Consider the following 22,983-nt stretch of genomic DNA (forward strand, 5'->3'; position numbering starts at 1 on the left):
TTATTGTGAGAGTGGCCGACCTGTTCCCTCGTATGGATTGATTTGATGTTATGGCCAACTTTCTGCATCCTAAGGGGCTACCTCACAGCCCTCACACTGCACAGTCCTCCCTCCTGCCCAATGCTGATGGACGCCGGTATTACTTACATACACCTAAGTACGGCAGCGAAAAGGACATTGTGTCTCCTGAACCAAAGTATATGGTTAAGAAAGGCAGCCTAGCCTCACGCTTTGTGTGTGTGTGTGTGTGTGTGTGTGTGTGTGTGTGTGTGTGTGTGTGTTTGTGTACTTGGAATGATTGCTTATGATGCGTTGTAAGTGTGAGAGAGCTGACGACTCATGGGGTGCCTTTGTTGTGGTGAGATAGACAAGCACCAATTGGCGCCTTTAATGTTTAGTCGTATCTCCTGTGGCGTCTTCTGAGTGCTTGAAGCATTCACACAGCTCATCAGCTTACGGTGCGAAGCCTGATTGGCGTGACTGACAAGCAAACACAACCGATTTTTTGATGAGAGAAAAATGAAATCATCAGACTCGGACGATGGTAGATGGTAGATTGTTTTATACAACTCGTCAACCAAGAAGGTCTTACAGGTATGAGACAGGAAGTGAGGGTCAAGTGTTGAGTACGGTTGGTAGGGGGCTCTTTACGTACATCCATCGTCCAAGCTTCGGTTCGTGAGCTGGTTTCTCAGAATGATGAATGTTCGCCCTTGAAGGTCACTGAGGCCCGGTTGGGTTTCTGACCGTGATTTTCAGTTTGAAATTACTGGGAGTCGTGATGCATACCCTTGTGAGGTAGGGCGTGTTCGTCCCTTTGTATGACGCAGCGTGATTAACCGCGACGGAAATAAACGCTCTTTTTTTTTTTTACCCCCCCCCCTCCTCGTTATTTCTGTCAGTTTACAGTCGTGGTTATGACTGGTGAGGGGAGAGAGAGGGAGAGAGATGGGGAGGGGACCTTGGGGCGCGGCGTATATACTGGTGGGAGAGGGGTAAGATCCATCAGACAGCTCCCTTCTGCTGGGTGGGTCATACCTTCTCGCCATTAACAACATGAGCCTCCTCGTAAGTACCTACCGTCCCGAGTCGTAAGTACGTACCTTCTGGGGTTGTAAGTACCTACTGTCCATGTTCGACACTTTGCGTTTACCTTAGGGATTTTGAAGTCAGTTTTGTATGACATCAATTCTGTTTTCTTGGTAGAGTAACGTAAAGGGAAATCGTAGGAGGATTGCGATATACTTGGAACTCATAGAATCATTTCTCATTGCGATGCAGCGGGTTTTGTGCGGCGTGTTGGCCGTGGTGGTGATGTGTGGCGGTGAGGCATCCATCCCGGCGGCCCCTCATGTGGCACTACCACACGGCCTCCTCCGTGGCAGTCTTGGCGTAAAGAAGGTTCCCGTCGCCACCCTGGCTCATCACGCCCCTGCTGTGGCTGTAGCACATCACGTCCCTGCTGTTGTCCACGCCCCCGCTGTGACTCATGGCGCTCCTGTTGTCGCTGTGTCGCACCGCGTTCCTGCTGTGGCTGTGTCGCACCACCACGTCCCTGCTGTGACGGTCACCAAACACAGCCCCGCTGTTGTGCACGCCCCTGCTGTGGCAGTCGCCAAACACAGACCCGCTGTTGTGCACGCTCCTGCTGTGGCAGTCGCCAAACACAGCCCCGCCCTTGTGCACGCCCCTGCTGTGACAGTCGCCAAACACAGCCCCGCCGTTGTGCACGCTCCAGCTGCTGTGGCTGTGTCATCACACCACCACGTCCCTGCTGTGACGGTCACCAAACACAGCCCCGCTGTAGCGCACGCCCCTGCCGTCCACAGCGCCCCGGCGGTGTACACACCTGCCGCCCCCGTCAGGTCCCAGTACCACGCTCAGGACGAGCTGGGCCGCTACACCTTCGGCTACAACGCCGGCACCTCCGCCCGCGACGAGAGCCGCGACGCCTACGGCAATGTGCACGGGTCCTTCAGCTACGTGGACTCCAACGGCGACATTCAGACGCAGCTCTACGTCGCCGACGACGATGGCTTCCGCGTGAGCGGCACCAACCTGCCAGTCCACCGTCACAAGCGGTCATACGGCTCCTTCCCAGCCTCCACAGGTCCTCTAACGACTGTGGCACATGCTGCCCCTGTGGTTCATGCCGCCCCCGTGGTCCACGCCGCCCCTGTGGTCCACGCCGCCCCGGCCCTCTACGGGTACGGCATCCCGCGAAAGGGCTTCTCCTACAGTTTCCGTACTGTACCAACGACTGTCATTTCTCACAGGAATTTGGTCCATCCCCTCCTGTCCCACGGTAGTTATCACTAGACCATCACTAACAACCTTCCCTCCTGTCCCACGGTAGTTATCTCTAACAACCTTCCCTCCTGTCCTACGGTAGTTATCTCTAACAACCTTCCCTCCTGTCCCACGGTAGTTATCTCTAAACAACCTTCCCTCCTGTCCCACGGTAGTTTGTTTTTTTATTTATCTCTAACATCCTATCCTACCCTGTCCCAAGGTTTAGTTATCTCTAACACCTTCCCATCCTGTCCCACGGTAGTCACTAGACCATCACTAACAACCTTCCCTCCTGTCCACGGTAGTTATCTCTAACAACCTTCCCTCCTGTCCACGGTAGTTATCTCTAACAACCTTCCCTCCTGTCCCACGGTAGTTATCACTAGACCATCACTAACAACCTTCCCTCCTGTCCCACGGTAGTTATCTCTAACAACCTTCCCTCCTGTCCTACGGTAGTTATCTCTAACAACCTTCCCTCCTGTCCTACGGTAGTTATCTCTAACAACCTTCCCTCCTGTCCCACGGTAGTTATCTCTAACAACCTTCCCTCCTGTCCCACGGTAGTTATCACTAGACCATCACTAACAACCTTCCCTCCTGTCCTACGGTAGTTATCTCTAACAACCTTCCCTCCTGTCCACGGTAGTTATCTCTAACAACCTTCCCTCCTGTCCCACGGTAGTTATCACTAGACCATCACTAACAACCTTCCCTCCTGTCCACGGTAGTTATCTCTAACACCTTCCCTCCTGTCCACGGTAGTTATCTCTAACAACCTTCCCTCCTGTCCTACGGTAGTTATCTCTAACAACCTTCCCTCCTGTCCTACGGTAGTTATCTCTAACAACCTTCCCTCCTGTCCTACGGTAGTTATCTCTAACAACCTTCCCTCCTGTCCTACGGTAGTTATCTCTAACAACCTTCCCTCCTGTCCACGGTAGTTATCTCTAACAACCTTCCCTCCTGTCCCACGGTAGTTATCACTAGACCATCACTAACAACCTTCCCTCCTGTCCCACGGTAGTTATCACTAGACCATCACTAACAACCTTCCCTCCTGTCCACGGTAGTTATCTCTAACAACCTTCCCTCCTGTCCCACGGTAGTTATCACTAGACCATCACTAACAACCTTCCCTCCTGTCCACGGTAGTTATCTCTAACAACCTTCCCTCCTGTCCCACGGTAGTTATCACTAGACCATCACTAACAACCTTCCCTCCTGTCCCACGGTAGTTATCACTAGACCATCACTAACAACCTTCCCTCCTGTCCCACGGTAGTTATCACTAGACCATCACTAACAACCTTCCCTCCTGTCCCACGGTAGTTATCTCTAACAACCTTCCCTCCTGTCCCACGGTAGTTATCTCTAACAACCTTCCCTCCTGTCCTACGGTAGTTATCTCTAACAACCTTCCCTCCTGTCCCACGGTAGTTATCTCTAACAACCTTCCCTCCTGTCCCACGGTAGTTATCTCTAACAACCTTCCCTCCTGTCCCACGGTAGTTATCACTAGACCATCACTAACAACCTTCCCTCCTGTCCACGGTAGTTATCTCTAACACCTTCCCTCCTGTCCCACGGTAGTTATCACTAGACCATCACTAACAACCTTCCCTCCTGTCCCACGGTAGTTATCACTAGACCATCACTAACAACCTTCCCTCCTGTCCCACGGTAGTTATCACTAGACCATCACTAACAACCTTCCCTCCTGTCCACGGTAGTTATCTCTAACAACCTTCCCTCCTGTCCTACGGTAGTTATCTCTAACAACCTTCCCTCCTGTCCCACGGTAGTTATCACTAGACCATCACTAACAACCTTCCCTCCTGTCCACGGTAGTTATCTCTAACAACCTTCCCTCCTGTCCACGGTAGTTATCTCTAACAACCTTCCTCCTGTCCCACGGTAGTTATCACTAGACCATCACTAACAACCTTCCCTCCTGTCCCACGGTAGTTATCACTAGACCATCACTAACAACCTTCCCTCCTGTCCCACGGTAGTTATCACTAGACCATCACTAACAACCTTCCCTCCTGTCCCACGGTAGTTATCACTAGACCATCACTAACAACCTTCCCTCCTGTCCCACGGTAGTTATCACTAGACCATCACTAACAACCTTCCCTCCTGTCCCACGGTAGTTATCACTAGACCATCACTAACAACCTTCCCTCCTGTCCTACGGTAGTTATCTCTAACAACCTTCCCTCCTGTCCCACGGTAGTTATCTCTAACAACCTTCCCTCCTGTCCCACGGTAGTTATCACTAGACCATCACTAACAACCTTCCCTCCTGTCCACGGTAGTTATCTCTAACAACCTTCCTCCTGTCCCACGGTAGTTATCTCTAACACCTTCCCTCCTGTCCACGGTAGTTATCTCTAACAACCTTCCCTCCTGTCCCACGGTAGTTATCACTAGACCATCACTAACAACCTTCCCTCCTGTCCCACGGTAGTTATCACTAGACCATCACTAACAACCTTCCCTCCTGTCCCACGGTAGTTATCACTAGACCATCACTAACAACCTTCCCTCCTGTCCTACGGTAGTTATCTCTAACAACCTTCCCTCCTGTCCACGGTAGTTATCTCTAACAACCTTCCCTCCTGTCCACGGTAGTTATCTCTAACAACCTTCCCTCCTGTCCTACGGTAGTTATCTCTAACAACCTTCCCTCCTGTCCACGGTAGTTATCTCTAACAACCTTCCCTCCTGTCCCACGGTAGTTATCACTAGACCATCACTAACAACCTTCCCTCCTGTCCTACGGTAGTTATCTCTAACAACCTTCCCTCCTGTCCCACGGTAGTTATCACTAGACCATCACTAACAACCTTCCCTCCTGTCCCACGGTAGTTATCTCTAACAACCTTCCCTCCTGTCCTACGGTAGTTATCTCTAACAACCTTCCCTCCTGTCCCACGGTAGTTATCTCTAACAACCTTCCCTCCTGTCCACGGTAGTTATCTCTAACAACCTTCCCTCCTGTCCCACGGTAGTTATCACTAGACCATCACTAACAACCTTCCCTCCTGTCCCACGGTAGTTATCTCTAACACCTTCCCTCCTGTCCCACGGTAGTTATCACTAGACCATCACTAACAACCTTCCCTCCTGTCCACGGTAGTTATCTCTAACAACCTTCCCTCCTGTCCTACGGTAGTTATCTCTAACAACCTTCCCTCCTGTCCACGGTAGTTATCTCTAACAACCTTCCCTCCTGTCCACGGTAGTTATCTCTAACAACCTTCCCTCCTGTCCTACGGTAGTTATCTCTAACAACCTTCCCTCCTGTCCTACGGTAGTTATCTCTAACAACCTTCCCTCCTGTCCACGGTAGTTATCTCTAACAACCTTCCCTCCTGTCCTACGGTAGTTATCTCTAACAACCTTCCCTCCTGTCCTACGGTAGTTATCTCTAACAACCTTCCTCCTGTCCCACGGTAGTTATCACTAGACCATCACTAACAACCTTCCCTCCTGTCCTACGGTAGTTATCTCTAACAACCTTCCCTCCTGTCCTACGGTAGTTATCTCTAACAACCTTCCCTCCTGTCCCACGGTAGTTATCACTAGACCATCACTAACAACCTTCCCTCCTGTCCACGGTAGTTATCTCTAACAACCTTCCTCCTCCCTCCCTCCCACAAGCACTGTCCTTTCCACAGTGTGTATCAAGCTCTTGACTTCATTCAGCAGAATTAAACGATGTGTGAGATCATTATCCTTCAAGAGCCTCTTCAAGATCCTTGCGATGATGATGGTGATGGTAATGACAGCGGTTAGACAATAGGGTAATTGCCGTCGTAACAATGTTGGCAATCCTATGTTCTGGAGTGTACGACTGTGCATGATGTGCAGCGAGGACGTGTGTCGGTGTGGAGGGGTCCAGAGCACAGTCGTTGCCATTTCGCCATCGTCTTTTTTTACGATATAAAGGACGTATTGTTCATCGTAGCACCCTCCTCCAGGAGTCCTCAACGATTTCCTCCAGTCCTATACCTGCCTGGTGTGGCCTTGCGCGGCACTTCATTGTCCTATACTCATCTATATAGTCCTTACAGTCCTGGCAGTGAGGAAGATGACGTATCTTAAGGAAACTGTGATTTATTTGCTACGGTGGATTTAGTATATGTTGAGTCAGTGTGTGGTGTATGCCGAAGGCTGAGTCCTCCATCCTCATGAGGGAGGCTGAAGTGAGTCCTCCATCCTCATGAGGGAGGCTGAAGTGAGTCCTCCATCCTTATGAGGGAGGCTGAAGTGAGTCCTCCATCCTCATGAGGGAGGCTGAAGTGAGTCCTCCATCCTCATGAGGGAGGCTGAAGTCCTCCATCCTCATGAGGGAAGCTGAAGTGAGTCCTCCATCCTCATGAGGGAGGCTGAAGTGAGTCCTCCATCTATATATATATATATATATATATATATATATATATATATATATATATATATATATATATATATATATATATATATATATATATATATATATATATATATATATATATATATATATATATATATATATATATATATATATATATATATATATATATATATATATATATATATATATATATATATATATATATATATATATATATATATATATATATATATATATATATATATATATATATATATATATATATATATATATATATATATATATATATATATATATATATATATATATATATATATATATATATATATATATATATATATATATATATATATATATATATATATATATATATATATATATATATATATATATATATATATATATATATATATATATATATATATATATATATATATATATATATATATATATATATATATATATATATATATATATATATATATATATATATATATATATATATATATATATATATATATATATATATATATATATATATATATATATATATATATATATATATATATATATATATATATATATATATATATATATATATATATATATATATATATATATATATATATATATATATATATATATATATATATATATATATATATATATATATATATATATATATATATATATATATATATATATATATATATATATATATATATATATATATATATATATATATATATATATATATATATATATATATATATATATATATATATATATATATATATATATATATATATATATATATATATATATATATATATATATATATATATATATATATATATATATATATATATATATATATATATATATATATATATATATATATATATATATATATATATATATATATATATATATATATATATATATATATATATATATATATATATATATATATATATATATATATATATATATATATATATATATATATATATATATATATATATATATATATATATATATATATATATATATATATATATATATATATATATATATATATATATATATATATATATATATATATATATATATATATATATATATATATATATATATATATATATATATATATATATATATATATATATATATATATATATATATATATATATATATATATATATATATATATATATATATATATATATATATATATATATATATATATATATATATATATATATATATATATATATATATATATATATATATATATATATATATATATATATATATATATATATATATATATATATATATATATATATATATATATATATATATATATATATATATATATATATATATATATATATATATATATATATATATATATATATATATATATATATATATATATATATATATATATATATATATATATATATATATATATATATATATATATATATATATATATATATATATATATATATATATATATATATATATATATATATATATATATATATATATATATATATATATATATATATATATATATATATATATATATATATATATATATATATATATATATATATATATATATATATATATATATATATATATATATATATATATATATATATATATATATATATATATATATATATATATATATATATATATATATATATATATATATATATATATATATATATATATATATATATATATATATATATATATATATATATATATATATATATATATATATATATATATATATATATATATATATATATATATATATATATATATATATATATATATATATATATATATATATATATATATATATATATATATATATATATATATATATATATATATATATATATATATATATATATATATATATATATATATATATATATATATATATATATATATATATATATATATATATATATATATATATATATATATATATATATATATATATATATATATATATATATATATATATATATATATATATATATATATATATATATATATATATATATATATATATATATATATATATATATATATATATATATATATATATATATATATATATATATATATATATATATATATATATATATATATATATATATATATATATATATATATATATATATATATATATATATATATATATATATATATATATATATATATATATATATATATATATATATATATATATATATATATATATATATATATATATATATATATATATATATATATATATATATATATATATATATATATATATATATATATATATATATATATATATATATATATATATATATATATATATATATATATATATATATATATATATATATATATATATATATATATATATATATATATATATATATATATATATATATATATATATATATATATATATATATATATATATATATATATATATATATATATATATATATATATATATATATATATATATATATATATATATATATATATATATATATATATATATATATATATATATATATATATATATATATATATATATATATATATATATATATATATATATATATATATATATATATATATATATATATATATATATATATATATATATATATATATATATATATATATATATATATATATATATATATATATATATATATATATATATATATATATATATATATATATATATATATATATATATATATATATATATATATATATATATATATATATATATATATATATATATATATATATATATATATATATATATATATATATATATATATATATATATATATATATATATATATATATATATATATATATATATATATATATATATATATATATATATATATATATATATATATATATATATATATATATATATATATATATATATATATATATATATATATATATATATATATATATATATATATATATATATATATATATATATATATATATATATATATATATATATATATATATATATATATATATATATATATATATATATATATATATATATATATATATATATATATATATATATATATATATATATATATATATATATATATATATATATATATATATATATATATATATATATATATATATATATATATATATATATATATATATATATATATATATATATATATATATATATATATATATATATATATATATATATATATATATATATATATATATATATATATATATATATATATATATATATATATATATATATATATATATATATATATATATATATATATATATATATATATATATATATATATATATATATATATATATATATATATATATATATATATATATATATATATATATATATATATATATATATATATATATATATATATATATATATATATATATATATATATATATATATATATATATATATATATATATATATATATATATATATATATATATATATATATATATATATATATATATATATATATATATATATATATATATATATATATATATATATATCCTCACGAAGGAAAGTAAAGTTCCACCAGCACGCAACCTCTCCCTCACACTGGGCCACTACCCGTTGGTCTGGAGGGGGAGCCATTATGCTCGACTCTGCAATAAAACTCCTTCAGTTCGAAACCGCTACGTTATGCCTCTCCGTTAGTGACACTAGGACAGAACCGTTACGTTATGCTTCTCCGTTAGTAACACCAGGACAGAGCAGACTATCTATCGTTACGAGAATATTAAGCGTGACAGTCACATGTTCTTTGAATAATCACTTTATAATGGTGGTCCATCATACATCACTGTATTTGCTACGGATAGCCAATGCATTTACTCACACTCGCATCCGCCTCCCACATCTTGTATACATCTCCGTCATGCACTCAAACGCGCGATGCATCGCACCCGTTCACCGCACCCCATCGGCCACCACATTCACTCTCCACATCCTCGCATTCACACTCATCCATCCACTTCGCCTCCCCACAGTATTCACATATTGAGACTACATTCATTATCCACATCCATCTTGCACATCTAGTCACTGCATCCAAAAACAAGAAAAGTCTTTAGTTTCCTAGTAAATTCACTATTTCATCCGCTCTCAACATCCACCAGCTGGATGCTCCCACAAAGCAAATCCTTATCATCCATCTACCTACCATCCAGCAAAGCACATCCTTATCATCCATCCACCTACCAAGTCAATCCGTCTACCGCATCCAGTCACGTACCATATCCATCTACATCATCCACGCATTACGTTCCTCCATTTATTCATCGCCCACATCCACTCATTACACCCTCATCCACCCACCTAAGCCATCCATTGCACTAAGTGCTGATTGTTCGACGAAAGAATCAAGCCATTTTCTTTACTTCTTAACACAGCACGTATTAGAATAATAGAGAAAATAGGAAGACAGTTTTAAAAGCCAGTTGGGTCACGTATTTTGCAACAAGTTGGCTTCTGTTTGCATAATCAAATTGTCTTAATCTGATATTGTTTAATAGATATACATTATGAATCTTTTTTTGATTTGATCATCATTTTCTTTTCAGGTAAGTCGTACGTCAACATGAACACCAGGACTACACCCTGCACTTGGTGAGTACTGAACATTTACAATTTACGTTTGATTTACAATTTACGTTTGATTTACAATTTACGTTCGTTGAACCCTCGTTGCACGACGGTATGACCATTCGGTATGACGGTCTTGATCTCTGACCTGACCCTTGTGGGTCAGGTTAGAGCCCAAGGCATCACAACCCAAGGCCTTGAACCGTCGTGCTCAAGGGCAAGAACCTCTTTACTCAAGAGCTGAGTTGAAGAACCGTTTTGTGAAGATTTTGCTCGTACGGGGCGCCTGCGTGGCGCGCGTCGGGTATGGTGGGGTAAAACAGGGTGGCTTTTCAGTGATGACTGTGTTACACAGACCAGGCGCCACCTCGATAACCGTTTCCGTAGTTGGCTATAACGCATATTGGCTGCTGAGGACAGGGAGAGCTGAGACAAGTGTCCAGTCCAGTTTTCTGAGTCGGTCGTCAGTTTTGTGCTTCGCTGGGAGATAACGCAACGGCGTCGTCTGGTCAGACTTATGTCTTCATTGAGACCAGACGCTACCAGGGCGTCACCCAGCAGTGAAGTCATGGATTTGGATGTTTGATTAGCCGATGTCATCTGGTGGTCTAGGTAGCGCAACTAGTGGATGAAACAGTGTCGTTTCTCGAGCCCCACTGGATATAATCTTTTCGTTTCTAATGTCCCACTGGAGAAAACAGTGTCGTTCCTCACGTCCCACTGGAGAGAAGTGTCGTTCCTCACGTCCCATTGGAGAGAAGTGTCGTTACTCTCGTCCCACTGGAGAAAACGGTGTCGTTCCTCTCGTCCCACTGGAGAAAACGGTGTCGTTCCTCTCGTCCCACTGGAGAAAACAGTGTCGTTCCTCTCGTCCCACTGGAGAAAACGGTGTCGTTCCTCTCGTCCCACTGGAGAAAACAGTGTCGTTCCTCTCGTCCCACTGGAGAAAACGGTGTCGTTCCTCTCGTCCCACTGGAGAAAACGGTGTCGTTCCTCTCGTCCCACTGGAGAAAACAGTGTCGTTCCTCTCGCCGCACTGGAGAAAACGGTGTCGTTCCTCTCGTCCCACTGGAGAAAACAGTGTCGTTCCTCTCGTCCCACTGGAGAAAACATTATCGTTCTTCACTTGCCCACAGGAAAAACCACATCGTTCCTCTTGGTTCCACTGTATCAAAAGCCTTTTGCCTCTAATCTACCACTGTGGAAACATAAAAACAGTTCTAGCTAACATTTCGCACGTCTTTCTTCACCGTACCACCGCGATAAAAAAAAAAAAAAACCATTTCCACTCCACATATCCCACTATGAGAAATCACAGAGCCATCTACTCACTGTACAGCATCACGGGGAACAAGGCATCGATCCACAATCCTCATTTGCGTGGGTAGATGATAGTCATTCGTGATTGGCTAGCTGTCAGAACTCACTCTCTGATCCTTGCCTCCCTCATTTGCGAAGCAGTCAGTTGTCTCGCACGTTTCCACTCTCACAGGACAGGTCGGGAATGTGCTTTTCACGTCCTGTTGTCACCTTATATTCGTCACCCTGTTGTCAGGAACTGTTGTCACTCATCACTTGTCAAGATATAGTCGTTGCTCCACACGTGCCCCACCATTATGAAGGAGGCGATATTCAGCTCACGTATCTGCCCTAAGAGGTTTGCCTTACCCTGAGGGTGAGCTGTCTCACCCTGAGGCTGAGCTGCTTCTGTAGGAGGCAGAGAAACTACCACCCTACAGCAGAGTCGACGTGAGCTAAGAATAGAGATGTGAGAGCGAGTCCCGGAGGGGAGCCATGATTATGTAGAATGTGCCGGGGGTGGGGGATTGGACGGAACGGCAGATGACCTTCTGGTTGGGGTTGACATGTAACAATGACGGTGGTTCATGATGGGGTTGACCCTCAGTCGCCACGATGGTCAAGCAGGTCCTTGAGAATGTTGTGATCTACTTCTGTCAGATTGCAGTTGTGGTTGGACCTGTCATGAAAAGTCTGCCTGGGACAACGTTGTCCTAAGACTGCTCACCATCTCGTTTACGGAATGTTCAGAAGCAACAGGAGTCTCTGAACGGAGGATGAGACGTATAGAGACACATGCGTAGACATATACATACCCTCACACACTTCCATCCCTGCCTTATGGATCAGTTCGAGTGGGCCAACCACCGGCTGACGACGGGTGGGAAGGGCCGCGAGTCGAGACATAGTGGCCCTCTTATCCACCCATGGGCACCTACACCTAGGCCTCGCTCCGCCGCGTGCCTCCTGATTCGCTTAAGGAGCCCGGAAGTAACAGCGGACATATGTAGTGTCATTCTCAAGGTCAATTGAATCATAAGAGCGAGGAGAAAAATTAGCCAGGTAAAACCATGTGTGTGGTTGTCTACTCGTGCTGTGATTGGACAAGGAACTAATAACAAAAGTGCCAGAAGAGGAACGCGTGTGTACGTGTGTCAGTTGTTTCCCTATGGATTTGAATAGATTTCCTTTTGTTAATATGAAGTTGATAGGAAGCTGGCCACATACACTAAGTGGGACCACGGGTCAAGATGGTGTGATGATGTTCTATGTTTGTCAGTGTGAGGTGAATATGGGACAATTTAGAAGTAAACTCTCGATGTCTTGGGCATGATGGGGTCCCGCTCTAGGGAGAATCTGTTTCTGGTGTTGTAGAGACTGGTAGCAACCATGACGCAGACGAGAAAGTGTAGCTCCTGCATGCCTGAGGGGTGTAGTTTCAGACGAGTCTACTACGTCTGGTGGGGTAGAATATCAGATTGGATTGGAAGGATGGTTGTTCAACACTTCCCGAGTCATTACTGTTGTGTATATGTTTAGTCAATGTCATGTTTGTTAGGGAAGGGGAGATCCGTGAATGTAAATGGCTGAAGTTTGAAGTAGAGTTAAGGTTCTTGTGTCTGTTATGGTGCGGTTTGGTTGATATATATATATATATATATATATATATATATATATATATATATATATATATATATATATATATATATATATATATATATATATATGTGTGTGTGTGTGTGTGTGTGTGTGTGTAAAGGAGAGAAAATCTTTATCAAATACTGGAAAAAACGAAATAATTTTCTTATCCTGGCGACAGTGAACGTACGCAGTGTTGCGTCAGGCCACGATTCTGGGAGTTTGTTACGCTTTAAGTCCTGAACGAAGGAAACTCCCTCACTCACCTGTGACCACTTAATCTGTTTCGGACCCCATTCTCACGGCTATTACTCCAGCTTCACTCCCTCCATCATGCAACTCGTAATTCACACCACAGAAATCACAGGGAAAAACACACCACCAGGAGGAACTCGCACCTGAAGGCCGTCGGACTCTTTGTCACGACACCTCGCACGCTGATAGACGCACACGTCATCGTAGCGCCAAGCCTGACTCCACGCACCGTCAAGTACATTCAGTAGTCTCGGCTGTGTAATTTTCAGCCGGCGGCGCCGTTATCTTCTGCCAGAGTTCAGGGCCTCGAGTGTCTCATGAAGTATATATATACCTGAAGGAGCGACCACAACGCCGTCAGACAGCTCCCTTCTGCTGGGTGGGTCACACGTAACGCATCACTAAGGCCGTCATGATCACTCTCGTGAGTATATATTTCGGCTCTCGTCCACCTCCTCAACTCACCACCAGGTTCCCCCCCGACAGGTGTGCACGGGCGTGAAGAAACACGTGTGTGTGTGGGATGCACATGTGTAGTGAACGCAACCAGAGACAAGCCTGGTCGGTCATATGTATCTATATATAACCAGGTGTCGTGTGATACCTGGCAGGAGTTTAATTACTACTGTGTCGTGAGTGTATTGAATGCGGGTGCGTGGCCTGCGATGATCCGAAACATGAGGCCAGGCGTAAGGTATCGTCCTGAAATCGACGTGTTCATCGTCAGGTGACTGATAAGTGACGTGTGGGAAAAAGACACAAAAAAATACTCCATCGTACGGACAGAGAAACTTAGCATATGCATCACCTTCATGTGTCGAACGAGGGAGGGTTGAAGGTGGAGAACACAGATGCTGCTGTTCTGTTGACATGGGTCCCCGCCAGCGTACAGTGGATAGATCTAATATAGCCGAGGAGCCAATGCATCCCAAGGGCCGGCGTTTAGCCTTCCTGGAAGAGCTGGTACTATAACGCGCCCCAGTCAGATCATGCAGGCATCACCGTAGATAAGGACTGATACCGGGGCCTGAGGATACAAGAAGAAAAGTCTCTTCATTACGTGGCCAGGGCGTAAGACATATTTTAGCATATTGTCCTTTGATTAATCATATATGTACGACCACAAAAACGCTTCTACGCACATGACAAACACCTACTAAGTGTTGCTGAAATTAAACATGGCTCACGACGGACTTTGATACTATCCAGGGTAGTCTTAGACACGATCCACATACGCGCTAAGATACCGTAATTCGTAGCAGTATCTACCGCTGTTTTAGGCCAAGGGTGTCTCCAGAACTACCCCCGTACAGATGTGTTTGGTCATCAAGCCTCTGTAGTTTATGTTTGATAAGCTGTTGCGACATGGAAGGTTTGGTGTTCGAAATTATAAGGTCACTGTTGGCTAAGTGAGTTACATATCTCCATGTACTTCTCTCATATATTAAGATCGAGGCAATACTCTTGCTTTGAATATCACATACGTGATATTTCCCATTTTCGCTCATTAAATCTTGAGCAGTGAATATAATCGTTCTCTTCATGATAACTGCAAGACAAACTTGTAATGGAAGTACATTTCGTTTCTTGCTCATGACAAAGATTGTGGAAGAAGAAAAAGAGATCGTATGACCCATTCCGTGGCCACATCTTTCCCCTCCAATACTTATTGATAGGGAAAGGATTGACGTATATGGGGCTGAAGGTTTTTTTTTTTTTTTCCTCCAGAAGAAAGAACAGAGAAGGGGGCCAGGTGAGGATGTTCCCTCAAAGGCCCAGTTCTCTGTTCTTAACGCTACCTCGCAAATGCGGATATGATAGTATGAAATATATATATATATATATATATATATATATATATATATATATATATATATATATATATATATATATCCAAAGGAGTCTACATATCCCTTCTCCTGGAAGAAGCGCAGCCTTAGACTCCAGGAGCCATCAAAAAGAGGCCCTGGGTAACGCCAGGACTTTCACAACACAAAAAGTGTGGTCCTGAAGTTGTTATAAATGAATGAACACAGTGCGTGTGTATCTCAGTAAGAGTGTACATTTTTTCGCAGCTTGCTGTGATGGCAAGAGTCATGCACCATCCCACCCTACCACACACACACACACACACACACACACACACATACACACACACACCACCAAGCTGCGGACCAAGGGCGGAGGTGTAATGTCCTGTCGTTAGCCACAAGGGCGGCAGCGTGCGTCATAATGGTGTGTGTGTGTGTGTGTACCTTGGTTTCCACAACCGTGAGTCAGTCATCGCCACAGATCACGTCCCTCCCGGAAGTAGATTAGCATAAACCCCCTCTCTGCCCTGGACGTGTCAGCGAGGTCATATGGTTGGTGCAGAGGTGAATCCCAAGAGAAAGCACACAGCGTTGATCTTACCTCCATACGTATTCATATGTTCGGTATAAACATATCTATTTAGCTTTCTCTAAATACGTTCTCTCTCTCTCTCTCTCTCTCTCTCTCTCTCTCTCTCTCTCTCTCTCTCTCTCTCTCTCTCTCTCTCTCTCTCTCTCTCATATATATATATATATATATATATATATATATATATATATATATATATATATATCTTTCATACTATTCGCCATTTCCCGCGTTAGCAAGGTAGCGTTAAGAACAGAGGACTGGGCCTCTGAGGGAATATCCTCACCTGGCCTCGTTCTCTGTTCCTTCTTTTGGAAAATCAAAAAAAAAACGAGAGGGGAGGATTTCCAGCCCCCCGCTCCCTCCCCTTTTAGTCGCCTTCTACGACACGCAGGGAATACGTGGGAAGTATTCTTTCTCCCCTATCCCCAGGGATAATATATATATATATATATATATATATATATATATATATATATATATATATATATATATATATATATATATATTATCTTCATGAGACACGTCTTCCTATGGCGCATCAGGGGAAAAACTCTCTCATTCTCTACGCTTGTAAACATGGGCTCATTTTGAGCACCGTGTTCAGGTCTTCATTTCATAGGCTACTTCATCTCAACAGCGACGCACAAGTTGATGTTATCATAACTACCAAATGCGAATTTCAGGTATAACTGCCCTCGCAGGGGAGACATTGCCTGTTGCAGAGATAATTGAAGGTTCTTTGCTTGATACAAGCACTCTCCTACACTAGACATAAGGCGCGCACGACGGTACGATATTTTAGGTATAATGGCATTGCCTTTGACTTGACCCTTAGGTAATGGCATAGCCTTTAACATAACCCTTAGATAATGGCCTAGCCTTTAACCTGACCCTTAAGTAATGGCATAGCCTTTAATCTAACGCTTGAGGGTCAGGTTAAAGGCTATGGTACTATACCCAAAATTTATACCTTCGTTGATCAAAGGGTTTGATAATATAGTTTTCTTCTCTTGCATAACGCATTCAATCATGGAGATAAAAAAAAAAAAAATAAAGGGATTTACAGAAATTTTACACTGAAAGTATACCTTCCTTATATTTCATGTAGAGGACGTGCTACTAGAAGCATCATATATGAAACTTACAGAAGCGCATTCATGTGGGTGAGAATCCATGCGTGCGTGTGGTGTGTGAGCGAGGCTTGACCTTGCCTTAGCCAGTCAGTGGAGCTTGCGCTGAGCTGTTGTCCCGGGTGGTTGATCGCCACTTGATGTGTTCAGCCTTGCTCCACATCTCCCAGCGTTGTATAAGAAAATACTACTAAGTCATTTTGATATATCGCCTGCGATAAAGATTGAGACTAGCTTTCTGGTTACTATTTCAATATCATTCAAATTCCCAGTCATAAAGTTTTACATTTTTAAATTAATTTTTAGTGTGGCACTGTCGACAGTTCATATACGTTAGGAGCTAAAGAATTTATCTTTTTCTATCATGAATCTTAAGTATATCTTTCAATGTGTTACCGGTATACTTACTTATGTCGTAAAGTGTTTGAATGGAGTTTTAAAATAAGTTTTGCCTGGCACATATATCAATATAACATTCCATGACGTAATTACATTGAAAATAAATCGTTTTTAAGTGATATATTCCTCATATAAACTCCTTTACTTCTATATTTCTTTCTGTGAACACTAGTTTTTCTATCTGAGAGTAGTAAAAAAGTCTGCATATTGTTCACAGACAATTACGTACGATCTCTCTCTCTCTCTCTCTCTCTCTCTCTCTCTCTCTCTCTCTCTATATATATATATATATATATATATATATATATATATATATATATATATATATATATATAGATAGATAGATAGATAGATAGATGGATGTTTTACATTGTGAACACGCACTGTGGCTGTGGTTCTAGCCTGGGGATGCGAGGGTGGCGACTGAGGTAGACGCAGTCACCACTCCGTGCCTTCCATCCCTTGGTAGTGACGGTGTGGTCACACATGGAGAGGACACAATTTAAGAATCGCCCCATCTCCCTTAGTGATACTGACGCACCCGGAATGATAGATTATCTGGTGATAAGAATAAACCTATTTTGTTCCATTGTTTTCTTGTGGAGCGACATGGGAGGATGCGATCCCCACGCGTTGTGTTGCCGAGTTCAATCGGGCATCAGAACTAAAGGGATTCAATTACTTAAGGCGTCGACGTGCAATCGTATGTAACACGGTCGTGTGATATATACACAACGAAATATGTCGCTGAACTGTAAAGTCCCTCTGTCCGTAGCTCTGACGAAGATAATCACCCATAGTGTCCTGAACCTGTGGTTGTTTATCTTCAGCGGTAATAATATAGCAGACGCTGAGGCTAAAGTGGCTATAATTAGCAGTTCATGGTGGTAGACGTACCTCACAGTCATTCTGTGACCAGAATGGATGATTGTGTTACATGTAGATGGCAAGCTAGATGGGACATGGAAGCCCACCCCCAAGAGAATAAGACACTACGTAAGATAAAGACAGCTGTTGTGGTCTAGCCTTCCTCTCACAAGAGGGGTGCCATAGTGTGATGGTCCTTTGCCGAATGAGGATTGGTCATACTGTGTTGACCCATGGTCAGGTTAACGGAGAGGAGACCTTGCTCCAGTATGTGACACGTGCACCTGCAGTATTACCAGGGAAGGTGCAGTAACGGAATACCGAAAATGTGATTATGTGATAACACAGGAGAGTCTGCTAGTAATGGTAAAACACTGACAAAAATGTGAATGTATGCAGACTGATAAATTTTGTGAAGGAAACAAAGATGTATGATCATATGTTACTCATTTTCTTGTATCTGTATATATTCATGGTAATAACCGCTGAATGGCCTTTAGGATCTAGTCTTCCGCAAGTTTTACAGGATCATATCAACTCGTATAAGCCAGTTCGACTATGTGGTATACTGCCATTATACTTGCAATACAAACCTTCCTTTTGTACCCTCATGTTCATGTTGGTTAACCTGTTGTGATGTATATATAGTCATTTACCTGAGCCAGATAATGTTCGTGGCAACCTGAAGGATTTTACACTCCAGGTTTCATATGGGCCTCTGTTTATATACCATTTGTGGCTGATCAGTTAAACTGCTGATATCCGTACATTTCAGCGGGTCCTGTGCACCGTGCTGGCTGTGGCGGTGGTGGGCAGCCTCGCTGAAGACTCCGCGCACCAGGGCTCCACTGCTTCCTCAACGATCTACAGAGAGACTGTCGCCACGCCTGCCGCCGCTCTTGCCGTGGCCAAAGCCGTCTCCCACGCTGGCTCTTCAGCGGGCCATGGGGGAGGTGGTCTTGGGGCAGGTGGTTATGGATCAGTGGGTGTTGGGGCAGGGGGCCATGGGGCAGGTGGTGGTGTAACAGTGAGCCATGGCGCAGGTGGCTATGGGTCAGGTGGCGCTGGAGCAGGTGGCCATGGGGCAGGTGGTGTTGTAGTAGTGAGCCATGGTGCAGGTGGCTATGGGTCAGGTGGCGTTGGAGCAGGTGGCCATGGGGCAGGTGGTGGTGTAACAGTGAGCCATGGGGCAGGTGGCTACGGGTCAGGTGGCATTGGAGCAGGTGGTTTTGGGGCAGGTGGTGGTGTATCAGTGAGCCATGGTGCAGGTGGTTATGGGTCAGGTGGCGTTGGAGCAGGTGGCCATGGGGCAGGTGGTGTTGTAGCAGTGAGCCATAGTGCAGGTGGTTATGGGTCAGGTGGCGTTGGAGCAGGTGGCCATGGAGCAGGTGGTGTTGTAGCAGTAAGCACTGGTGCAGGTGGTTATGGGTCAGGTGGCGTTGGAGCAGGTGGCCATGGGGCAGGTGGCGTTGTAGCAGTGAGCCATGGAGCAGGAGGCCACGGGGCAGGTGGCTATGGTGCGGCAGTCCACGCACCTGTGGCTACTGCCGCTGTTTCCCACGGCTCGGGCTACCAGTCACCGGTACTGGCCCAGTACCACGCCCAGGATGACTACGGCCGCTACACCTTCGGCTACAACGCAGTCGACTCCGCCCGCGACGAGAGCCGCGACGCTTACGGCAACGTGCACGGGTCCTTCAGCTACGTGGACTCTTACGGCAACATTCAGACACAGCACTACGTCGCCGACGGCTACGGCTTCCGTGTGAGCGGCACCAACCTGCCAGTCCACGAGGCTAGTCAGCCCGCCCACCGTTACAAGCGCTCCTACGCCAGCCTGCCCGCCTCCACCGACATACTCGGACCTGGCTCCTACCCAGGCTCCGTCTCCACCTCGAATCGCCTGGTGGATGGCCCCGTCGTCGTGAGCTACTCCGCTCCTTACGGCTACGACAGCTCCGTCCACGGCGTCTTGGCCGTCCACGGCAACACCAACGGTTACGGCAACGCCGCCGCCGGTGGGTTCATCTCTCCCCTTCTCGGAAACGCCGACTTGCACGGCAACTTCGACCGCTATGGCTACCACGGATTCTCTTACGGTTTCGAGACTAACCCTCACTCCCTCACCACCTATGGGACTCACTTCGACCGGCAGCAACACTCTGGAGGCTACGGCGCTTACTGAAACCGGAGGCGGCTACATCTACCTGCCACTGTCCCTCAGGAGAGCCACAGACTTGGCTCTCGAGCTGAGGATGTTGACCGAACACGAACCATGTCTTTGAGGACTGTCGGAAACCACTCCTGAGTAATGAATGCATCATATACAGCGGGATCTCATCAACGAATGTGATGTGTTAAGGTCTCTACGCTGAGCAATATCTTCATGTTGACTTTCTTACCTTTTGATTAAAGTCTTTTGCACTGAACAACGTCCTCAGAATGATTTATATCTTAAATTTTCATCGTCAGTATAGTGATGTTTCTGTTACCATTAGAGTCTACGAATCTTTTGTGACGATGTTCAGAATTTCTTTGATACGATTCTGGTTTAAGGTACCATTGGACAATCTCACTTCAACTGACACCTGGTGAATGTCATCTTGGCCAGCGATACCTTGCATCACTGTTGATGAGATTCAGTTGTCGCCATTGGTAAAGTTTAATGTATTAATATTATGCTCATTAAAGATATCAAAATATTCTTCATATATATATATATTTTTTTGTATAAAGCTCAAACTGTTTGAGAAAAATGTATGATGATTTTATAAGGTTTTGCCTGAAAAGTAGTATTTCCCGTATTTCTCTCATAGATTTAACGAGGTCTTGTATCTTTGTGAAGAGGAACCTGATTATAAAACTTTCTCGCTCTGGAAATGCGACTATGTCCATTCAGTTTGGCCAAAGTGTTAGTGTCTGTTTTATTTTTTCTGTGTGTTGAGATTTACAATTGTCATGACTTTACAGATGCCAGATCTTTTCTAAAAAACTGATTCATAGGTAACTTTGAAGAGACACAGCTTGTATTAACATTTTATGTGTGTGCTGTTCTTGCTGTATGCGTGTTTAGTAATGCATTCTCTCCTGCGCTTAAAAGGAAAGTGGCTGCAAGTCTGAGCCCTTTTCGTAAATAGGTGGATACAACACGACAGTGTCTGCTAGACTCGATACAACTCGAGGGATGTTGTAAGCATTTTTACTGCAAGCTTTATAACTTGCTGTGGTCCACCAAGTGAGGGTTGAGAGAACAGACGGACATGAAACTCTGATATGTAGCTGATGCCTGTCAGTCTCAGATATCTTTGTTTACATTCGTCTGCTTATGAAACTGCTAAATGGAGATTCGTTACTTTTGGAAAAAAAAAAAAAAAGATTATTTGAGAGACAGTTACGTCCGGAGATTCGATGATTTTGGAAGCATTTCTATTTGAGAGACTTTTACGTCCCCACCTAGTCTCCTTCCCAACACCTTGTTTGTCTTATTAGACATTATGTTCCCACCCATTACAACATCCACCATCCCTCGTACACCTCGTGTCCAAGGGTCGCACCGTCGTGCTCAAAGGTCGCACCGTCGTGTC

At 40.1% G+C, this 22,983-nt stretch overlaps 2 protein-coding genes across 2 annotated transcripts in view; both read left to right on the forward strand.

Moving 5' to 3' along the window:
- The window catches only part of LOC139759112 (ras GTPase-activating-like protein IQGAP1), a 424,460-nt gene that overhangs the window by 28,336 nt on the left and 373,141 nt on the right, over positions 1-22,983 (forward strand). The window lies entirely within an intron of this gene.
- Positions 953-22,101, forward strand: LOC139758935 (uncharacterized). The gene is made up of 6 exons (XM_071680749.1): positions 953-1,068; positions 1,282-2,311; positions 11,387-11,432; positions 11,575-11,683; positions 19,900-19,962; positions 20,175-22,101. The coding sequence occupies exons 1-6, from the start codon at positions 1,057-1,059 to the stop codon at positions 21,582-21,584; spliced, it is 2,670 nt and encodes an 889-aa protein (XP_071536850.1). The 5' UTR covers positions 953-1,056; the 3' UTR covers positions 21,585-22,101.

Source organism: Panulirus ornatus, chromosome 32 (assembly GCF_036320965.1).
Source record: "Panulirus ornatus isolate Po-2019 chromosome 32, ASM3632096v1, whole genome shotgun sequence".
In the NCBI taxonomy this organism is placed as follows: domain Eukaryota; kingdom Metazoa; phylum Arthropoda; class Malacostraca; order Decapoda; family Palinuridae; genus Panulirus; species Panulirus ornatus.